The sequence below is a fragment of the Coturnix japonica genome, chromosome 4 (genome assembly GCF_054131305.1).
Source record: "Coturnix japonica strain WE chromosome 4, WE-NBRP24, whole genome shotgun sequence".
Lineage (NCBI taxonomy): Eukaryota > Metazoa > Chordata > Aves > Galliformes > Phasianidae > Coturnix > Coturnix japonica.
In genome coordinates, this window is record NC_140666.1 from 65,378,231 (window position 1) to 65,388,382 (window position 10,152).

Below are 10,152 nucleotides of genomic sequence, written 5' to 3' on the forward strand. Positions count from 1 at the left end.
GAGCAATGAGAGATGCGTGTCAGAGAAAGATGTGTGGCTTGTAAAACGCCTTTGGAACCCAATAGATCTTTCAGTAATGCCAAGACTTCCCATTTCAGGAAAGCATCCATCTTCCAGGATAGCATTAATAGGAAACTCATGGACATGCCTACGACTAAGTTATGTTTTTCCTATTATGCTTTTTTCTCTGATGGAAACAGTGGCATTTGTTCAGAAACGTCTGAATATATGACTTTCTGATTTCCTTTACCTGACAAGTTATCTTGGGCATCTGTAACATAATATTGATTGATATGAGTATAAATTTATCTTATAGTTAAAAACAAAACAAATCTGTGCAATGTTACAACACCTGTGAAATTCTAGCACAAGTAGAGGTTTGAGTTTTAGATGCTGATGGATTTTGACTGCATTGGCATACATGTCATGTTTGGGTGTGTGGGTGTGTATATGTATATACAGATATACATACTATATACATTACATATATACTAAACACACACACACACTATATATATATATAAATATATACACACTAGACAGACAGAACAATTAAAAATGCTTCTTCCTATTAGATGGACTTATAAAATACTGTTTTATTTCTGTGCTATATATTTCAGGCTTCTGTTCTTCAAGGTCCCCTGCAGCAAGTGGTTCCAACTGACAGTTTTACAGATAGAAAGTTTCCTGTTCACTTGATAGATACAGCAGCATGTAAAAAATTCCCTGCTTGCTAAAAACATCACTAAGAGATGGCAATAATTTCCTGCCAAGGTTATTCATTTCGTTTCATGGGTCTGGCATTGGTCTGCCACTGAGAGGCTGTTCAGGACAGCTTGCTGAAGTTGCTGTAGTTATTCTTATGATGGCTTCTGTTACTGTGGTACAACAGTCTAGTAATAAGGTTGAAATACGGCTATATAGCATCCAGCTGTAGCAAGCTGTGAGGCAACAAGACACTTGTATAGATCTTTTGTTCCTATTTGATAAGTTCTGCTTTCCTTCTACTTCATGAGTCTTGCATCATTTTTGCAAGTAAAAATGTGGTGGAGATTTTAGAAATTAATAGCTATAGTATAGCTAGTATGCTGTAAATGGGAGTTTGTTTTCACTAGCGTTAATTCAGTTTTCCTAGAGGAATTCTGGTTGTAATCGAATGTTTCTTGTCTTGCATTAGGTATGGCAATTTAGATGGAGATCCAAAGGAGATATCCCCTGTTATTGATCAGTTCATCGAGTGTGTCTGGCAGCTAATGGAACAATTTCCTTGTGCCTTTGAGTTCAATGAGAGATTCCTGATTCACCTACAGCACCATATCTACTCCTGCCAGTTTGGTAATTTCCTGTGTAACAGTCAGAAGGAGAGACGAGAGCTGAAGTAAGAAGGCCTTTTCTTTAGTCGTTTGTTTCTGTTGAGGTCTGTGGGTATTACTGTAATGAAGCTGTGCATATATACACATACAGCTCAGGGTGCAGTGTAGCATTCCTGGCTGTCATCTTCCAGTGACACAGATTAATGCCAGAAGAGTTGAACCTCTGCAGTGGGTCTCTGCTGTGACTATAATCCATGGTGTGCATAACAGGGAGGGATTAGTGAGAGCTGACGAGAGAGCATTAGGTCTTTAGCCACTGCATTAAGAATATACAAGGCAAACTGCCCATGCGGCTCTGAAGAAATCAGAAGATGATTTTAACCCTGGTTAAATTCTCAGTTTAAGAGTTACTGTTTTTCTGTGCTCTAACCTGTATATAGGTATTGCATGCTTCCTGGACAACACTCAATTCCACCATTATATGGCATAGGTTGTGTCCATTAGCGATCCACACAAAAAGTGATCCATCATGTTGAACCTTAGAAAGAAGCAGAAAGTCTCTTCATCTGACAGATTCATGGTCCTCCCTTGTAAAGCATTATTTTGTAAAGATTATTTTATGTAGCAACTGTCAGTGACAGGTGGAATGATTACAAGCCCTAACATGGCTGAATTTAACTCAGGGTAGAGTGAACAAATGACTTCAGCCTCTGCAGCCAGTTAGCATTCATACAGATATCAGACTTACTGAGTGCATATGACTGGCATGAGTTATAAATGATTCCCTCCAGTTTCTCTAAGGCCTCCCTATAGTTATACTTCCTTAGCAGAATTAGGAAGTTATAAAGCTGACTACAAACAGAGCACTGGAATGCCTTAACAGAACTTTATTAATACCTGAAGCATGCTAGCCATGTTTATTATATACTTGGCTATATTTTTTTATCCAGAATCCAAGAACGAACATATTCACTGTGGGCTCACTTGTGGAAAAATCGTGCAGATTACCTGAATCCTTTGTATAGACCAGACCACAGTCAAACCTGGGGGACCCTGCATCCACAGATGGCACCCTGCAACTTCTTGTACAAGTAGGTGATACTCAGAGAATTGTCAAGGAACAAACTCCTGGCATGTTTGCTGCATTGCACCCTGGAGGTTTCTTCAAGACTTTTAAGAGAGGAATATGCCAATAAGTCGTCTCCGATAATTACTCCACGTAACACACCCTGTGACTACAGTTACTAAAACATCTCAGTATTTAGAAGGAACTGGGGAAATCACATGCGGTCTGGTTATGAGAATTAGAGCTCAAGGGGCTCTCAGGCTGCTCACTATTTATGGGGTAAGGTGATTGGCTCACAGTCGTAGTGTTTAGCAGGACAGCATTATCAGTCCTAAGCAAAGCTTTGGGCATAACAGCCAAAGAAAGAGGCTAGGGAGGGGGTGGAGCACACTGTCACAGATGTGTTAGTACAGAACATAATGCCTTTGAATTTATGATTCCATTAGAAAATGTATGGAGACTGAATTCAGGTTCAAATGCAATGTATTTTTTTTCTTGCATGCTCATAGTCAGCCAACACCTCTGCAGCATTTCAGAGCGGAGTATTAGTCTGAAAAGAAGCTTAAGATTAGAGCTACATTGATCGTTGTGCGTCCTAATTTTGTGATTACTCACATCTTCCACTGAGAAGCAGCTATTTCAGTTCTGTTATCAGCAATGCTTTCTAAATTTAAATTTGTGTAAACTTCTTCCATTTGAGATTTTGCAGTCATAATTTGATACAGATTAACTGCTAAACCAAGCATTTGGACAGAAACAAAAGGCAGACTTCCTCCTTGTTGTCATTATACTTAAATATCAAATAAAACCTGCTGTGCATACTATGAAGATTGTTTTCCGAATTTAACAATACCTACCAAGATTTGAAATGCTGGTATTGGCATCCATGATTCAAGTAATTAATTCAGTTAATCTTAACATAAGAAGAACTTGATTAGAAATGCACGCATACAAAAAAACATGATTTAAGTAAAACCAATTAGTTTGTTTTCTAATAGCAAGTAAAATCACTTGCTAAAATAAATAGCCCAGGTGACAGGAACTGTATTTTTTCATGTCTGCTGCCCCAGGTCATAGCCATTTTAAAACAGTTTAAAAATAGCCATTAATCTTATTCTTTGGTACTGTGAGATCTATAAAAGAAATGCTGATACTCCACTGGATGAGTAATCCAGTTGATTTTAATTGAATTACTTGGTTGCGTGAGGATTTCCAAACATGAGCCATCAGATGATAAACTTAGGGGAGATCGTGACTTAAATAACGTACTCTTAGGATAGGAATAATAGCTTCTTGACTGGGCAGCTGCATCCAAGGGCAGCTCTCTCAGTTACTTAACCTGTCTGGTGAACTACTTACGCTTGCAAAGTCAGGTTCTGGCTACGTGCTCTAAGGAAAACAGTAGAGTGCTATAACAAGCTGCAGACTTGAGTCTGAGTTATTTTCTTGAGGATGAAAAATAGCTCAGCGCTCCAAAGCGCATACAACGTGAACAGAAGAAGAAAGTACTGTAGCTAAAGTTTACATTACTCTTGGAGGATACTTGTTCTTCTGATAAGCTGTGCCATTGCTTATCCACAATGACCTGAACTGCTGAAAACCTGAATCAGTGAACCACCCAAAGCCATGTGATCAAAGTCATTCACCTTTCGCTCTGCTGTGAAGAAGTGGTTCAAGCTCTGTCTACTGATTAGCATCTTCAACATAGACCCAGTGTAAATGAACCATAAACCTTACCAAATATTTAATGAATGTATGCAACATGTGTACACATGCCAATGACAGCTGGAAAGGCTGAAAAAAAATATATATGTATTTAAGTCTTTTGAGGTAATCTCACAAAATTACTGATCTCCCCATCAATTTCAGATTCTGGAGCGGTATGTACAACCGCTTTGAAAAGGGGCTGCATCCTCGACAGTCAGTCACTGATTATCTGATGGCAGTGAAGGAGGAGACTCAACAGCTGGAAGAAGAACTGGCAGTCTTAGGAGAGGTAATAATTCAGAGCTAATGACAAACAAAACCCAATTCCACACGTGGAAACATCTCCTACATGCCTCATCCATTTCTGCCATGAGGATGTCCAGCCATTATCTGCATCCTCACATAAATTGCTAGGGAGGCTTTGCTTTTGGCATCTGTAAGACACAAAGGTGGACTTCTTCAACGAATGAAAAAAATCACGGGTCGGTGCACAAACACTGTTCCAGAAACAAATTTCATATCATTCTGTAACTCAGTTCTGCATCAGTTTGTGCCATTTCCACACTCCACAAATAGGCAGGTTTATAGGGTGCCACTTGGGTTGGGCTCTTAACTTAGTTTCTTTTTGTTTTTCAAAAGTTAAAGACACTTTCTTAAAAGGAAAACTGAGTCCTAAATGTATGCATGTAATATATACTCTCTCTCCTTTATTTCAGAGGTTGGCAAATCTTCAAAAATTGCAATTAAATGGTAATAAAGTAAAGAGTAAACAGCAAGACCGAAGCAAGGATTTGAAGCTTTCTGCTTCCAACAACAGCATAGCTAACACTCCCCAAGAGTACAGCAATGATCTGAAATCATTCCCATCCCGGAGCCCTTCTCAAGGGGATGAAGAAGATTCAGCCTTGATTTTGACACAGGACAACCTGAAAAGTTCTGATCCTGACCTCTCAGCTAACAGTGACCAGGAGTCTGGGGTGGAGGACTTAAGCTGCAGGTCCCCAAGTGCAGGTGGCTGTTTGCCTAGTGAAGACAGTGGCAAGGATTCAGATGAAGCTGTGTGCCTGGCAGTCTGAAATGCCTTCAGAGCAGCAAGGATCTAGATGGAGCTGAGTCCTTCATGGTCTGGAGAGACAACTTGTAATCAGGTGAAGCATGGGAATTATCTGTGGCCTGAAGAAATAATCCAAAGAAAGGGAACTGTGCAATTATGTAAGTAAAGATTTAGCAGAACAAGCCATTATTAGTTTTAAGACATAATGCTAACAAATGGTAATCTCGGATGTTATGAATATTTATTTAAGCCAGTGTGGTGTTTCTTTCCACTTTATCAATGCTGCACATAATTACTCCTTACTCTGTACATTTCCATAATTATTTATTGTACAAATTAATAGTTATCCTCTAAAACCACAACATTCCGAAGTACTCAATGTATGGACAAAGCTGAAGATTCATTAGCACTAGGCTTACTGGTGAATTGGTCAAAACTTATTTTTGTAGAGTTTTTTTGCCTTAGGACATGCCATATATTCCTTCATTTTCCCATAAGCAGTGTTGTTTTTGTTTGTTTTTTTGAACTCCAACAACTACTTTCCAGTTTCTCCCACTACAGTCCTTTAAGGCAATGTAAACCTAGCAAATGAACATGCTTGCTTAAGGGGACAAATGTAGTATTGAGCCCAAAGGAAGGTTCCTTACTAAGCTGCAGCTCCTGCACACAACTGTGTCCCATTTGTACTTGATTCTCAGTCAGCACTGAGAGCTCAGAAGTTTCTATGTGCAGAACTTCAGTCAATATAACAATAATTTTAACAGTCTTTGTGGCAAAGAGTTCCCTTAAAATGAAAGCTATTAGGCCATAAAATTCTAAACATAATAAAAATCCTCAGTCTATTTTGACTCCTATTCATCAAGGTTATTTCAGTAGGAATAAGACTCATACGGTGCACAGGTGATGAGGAGTCCAAATCCACTCATAAAAGTCAACAGTAGGTGCAATAGCTTTCATAATCACAGATATGAAAGTAAACCACTTGGGATGTTTTGAAGCACACTGAAAGGCCTCCACATCAAGCTGTAGTGCTTCTAAGTCTTTTTTCTTCCTCCCCTCCTTAATAGGAAGGAGTTAAAAATATAATTCAAGTGTCTGCTCTTACTGACATGGAGGCAATGATGTGGTATTGAGCTCCAGTAAAGCAAAGCATGTTAGTAATGTAAGTTTACTTTGATTGCACTTCATACTTCTCCTTGAAGTACCGACTACAGGCTGAATTATATAAATATACCTCAATTTAGAAGCTTTAGATTTTATGAGTCAGTTTTCTTTTGTGGGATGTCTTTTCATTTTGTCCGAAGAACTTCATATTGAAAATGAGTAGCTAAACTTCAGTATAATTAATATCCTAAGGAAGTTAGTGTCTTTGAACAAATAATTCAGTTCTTAACAGCAAGATTTACCTTACTGCTGTACTAGGAAGGACAGTACTCAGTTTTGATAAATCACTGTCACTCAATTAAAAATAGGGCTATGATAAATCACGGGCTGCTGAGAAACTATAGCCTTCTGGTTTTTAATCTTCATAGCTTTTTATTATGTGAATATCCTGATTTTAATTGTACTTTTAGAGATGTTTCATATTTTGAACACAGCCTGTCAAATTTACAGTATTAAAAGAAGTTTTGAATGGGTTTTCTCAAAGTAAAGAAACACGCTGTGAAATCAGCATTGAAACAAAATATGTACAGCTATCTTCCTAAAAATGAGTTCAAGACTGGGTGATATTATTTCACATCTTTAAAATGTAGAGTTGTATATCATGGTATTGTACTGTATTAGACATGCCTAGAAACAAATGCGGAACAGGAACATATGCAAACTCCAAGTACTATCTTCATGTTGCTTATGCAATTCCTCGTAACTAGCTTTACACCTGAAATACTGACATACTACCATTTGAAATGAAGTTTCTGCTTAGCAGTCTGCTGTGATGTATCTTTGAATCCTTGCAATTTTGCATAACTTACTATTGTTTTAATTGCAATGTTATGTATTTGTGACATTATTAGTGCTGAGAAACACTTCCAAATAAATACTTAGGTCATGAACAGATGGTTACATTACTTCATACCGGATGAAATTAAGATGGCTTTTTATTTTTCACACTTGAATCACGTTTAAGCTGCTATCAACTGACTTGAGTTTATTACGTGGGAATCTGTTACATCCCTTTAATTTTTCTAGGGAATGCAGAAAATACAAAGGATGTGAAAACTACGTTATAAACAACTTTAATTTCTTGGAGCCTTGCAGGGATCCTCCCTCTGTTGCGAATTCTTTCATATTTAGCCTGAGCCCACTGTAATTTGTAATAGGACACACATGAGCATTACAAACAGCAGGGAAGAAGTGATTAGAATAGCATTATAGGTTTCTGCTTTGTTTCATGGTGTTCTCTAGTAGGAAAATATGCATCTAAAGGACACTTAAGTAAACGGGACCAAATAGTGAATCAAATAGATGATTCGTGGCTGAAGAACAGAAAGACAAAGTATTGACCAGCTGCTTTAAACACAACATCAACAAAGGTAGTAAAGTGACTCTGAGAAGTTGAGAAATAAGGTGAAAGAAGCGGAGGGGACAACTTAGAGGGAAGGATCTCAGCAAAAGCAAGGAACAAGGAGGAAAGCTCTTCATAAAATTAAGTGAGGGGGTGAACTACGTTCTTGGAAGGTAAGGACAAGTTCCAGTGAGTTTACATAGCATAGAAGATGATTGACAATACAAATAATACAATAATTGAAATGGCAATAACAAAGAGGTGGCCTCTGCCTAGAAGATACAGATTTCAACAAAAGTATAGCAAACCGGTATTAAGAAAGGCCAGAAATATTGCCAGAGGACTGGGAGGATTTAAATTACATTATTTAGACTGCCAATAAGGCCCCAGAAGCCAGCTAATAATACTATGTTAAAATCTAGTGGTCTCTAGTATAAAGCATTCTGTAAAAGAATCTAACTAGACTTCATTGGTTCACTGGAAACGGTGACTGAATTGAAGCAAGGACTTGTTTTTAAGGTTGCTGAGGTATTCTGAGCAATGCACTGTTCTCAGTGACTGAAAATTGCAGTCGTTTTCTTACTGTGTTATGGTACTTATTACCGGCATACAGGCTTTCTTTGTAGGTTATTACTGTATATATAGATTTGATCTCCGGGGCTACCCAACCAAGGCAAGACATTTAAAAGAGCATTAACTAGAGCTGCAATATGGGTTTTCAAAACCCATTTTAATGAAGAAGGCTCCAGGAATTACAGCAGTTCAAAGAGTTAAACTGGAAAAGCTCAAAATACTGCATGCAAAGAATGGAAGTTTGTCTTTTTGAGTAGTTTCTGCACCACCAGTTTCCAGCACAGTTCTGTATCTACCCATCAACTGAAATGCACCACTCTATCCATAATTTAAGACAAGTACCCAATTTGTAGAAAATCCCAAAGCCTTTATTTGTAAGTTCAACACAGTACAGTATTTATTATTCAGAGTAATGTACACAATAAGGCTGTAATAGCTGACTTTCACTGCGTTGCCTGTGTTTTATTTCAGCTTTCTCTCTTAAGAGACCATTCCTAGTCTTCAATGGGAGTAATAAGAACTTGATCAGAAATGAGATTTCTAACTTCTGCATTTGATCAAGGTCCAAAGTGGCAAAGCTGCAGGAGTATGTACAGAGCAAACAAGACACTATTAGATATTACTTATAACTAATTTATATAGTATTTTGCTTGTAGTGTTGGTTAGCATAGCTGTACATATCTGACAGTCCCTGTCTTTCAGAAGGGTTTAGCCTGTCAAATAAGCTGTGAAATCTAGGAAAGCTTTCTTGTATAATCCCCATCAGAATATACCATCAACAGCAGCTGTATGCAACACCCCCCTAAACTGAAAGCTAATTGATTTCAGGCAGATTTTAAAATTTCTCTGGTCTGCAATGCCATCGAGTTACAATTGCTACATGGAATAATCAGTTCTGGATTTGAGTAGCCTCTGGACAAGAGGACTAAAGTCAATGATGAAAATATAAAAAACAGGAAAACATTTTGCAGTGAGATCAGATAATGCAACAGGCACAACCAGATTCAATTAGCAGTTACAAACCAGAATGGGCAGTTCCTCCCACCCCAAACTAATGCAACACCAAAGACAAGTCTCCTCCTTTCTTTGACAGCTGTTACTCATTTATCTCACTATTCCATTTGGCAGAACACCTCACTGTGGATGTGTCACAGAGGAACGTCCTCAGAAACCAGTCACTGTATGCAGCCTATCACTCCAGACTACTGAACATGTTTCAAAAGACCGTAGGGTATGCATCTAACAGCAGCTTCAATCCTCTTACACTTCATAGGGAATTGCTTAAAGCTCAGTTTACAAATACACCTCACATTTCTGCAAAATAAGGTAAGGAATGTGCTTCACTATGAACTACCAGCATGCTAAATGCCAGTTACCTCTGACAGAGTCATCATCAGCATTTTATAATGTCTTCTGGTGACATTAAGAAGGCTGACTTTAAGGGGAAGTGATTGCATTGGCACAACTAAAAGAAAAACAGAAGAAAATAAGAAGCAACAACACTGAGAAAGACAGCAGCAGTCTGGCATATCCTGTAAGAGCTAGAAGCAGGCTGGCCATTCCTATTTATTTTACAGAACATCTGTAATTAACTAACGACACCACTGATGGATTCAGGGTGTTCTATGCTTCTTTTCTAAAGGATGGGCTTTCGAATGCTTAAAAATATATATATCCTAAAAATAGAAACAACAACATGAGAGAGAAAATAAAAGGAAGAAAAGAACGGACTTCAGATTTCCACATCCCTGTAAAACAAACACTGTATAAAGAACCTGCATGGAACACTGACATTTTAGATTCTCCTTTGCTACCATCAGAAGGACTCTATGGAGGAACTCTACATTTATAAGTATGATCTCTTGAAAAACAGAACTAACCTAAAAGAAAAGGCTCAAGGTGTGGAAAATGCTTACTTGTTTGAGAAGCCAAT

The 10,152-nt window shown here is 38.1% G+C and overlaps 1 protein-coding gene across 4 annotated transcripts in view; it reads left to right on the top strand.

Annotated features, from left to right (window-relative positions):
* Positions 1–7,194, top strand: part of MTMR7 (myotubularin related protein 7) — a 38,855-nt gene extending 31,661 nt beyond the window's left edge. For all 4 annotated transcript variants that reach the window (XR_014945425.1, XM_015862259.3, XM_015862260.2 and 1 more), the window contains 4 exons: positions 1,178–1,378; positions 2,264–2,404; positions 4,249–4,375; positions 4,803–7,194. Coding sequence is in view for 3 of the 4 variants with exons in the window: in XM_015862259.3 (XP_015717745.2) it covers positions 1,178–1,378; positions 2,264–2,404; positions 4,249–4,375; positions 4,803–5,162 (829 nt within the window). In the remaining variant the exon portion in view is untranslated. The remainder of the gene's footprint in view (positions 1–1,177; positions 1,379–2,263; positions 2,405–4,248; positions 4,376–4,802) is intronic.
* Positions 7,195–10,152: the final 2,958 nt, after the last annotated feature.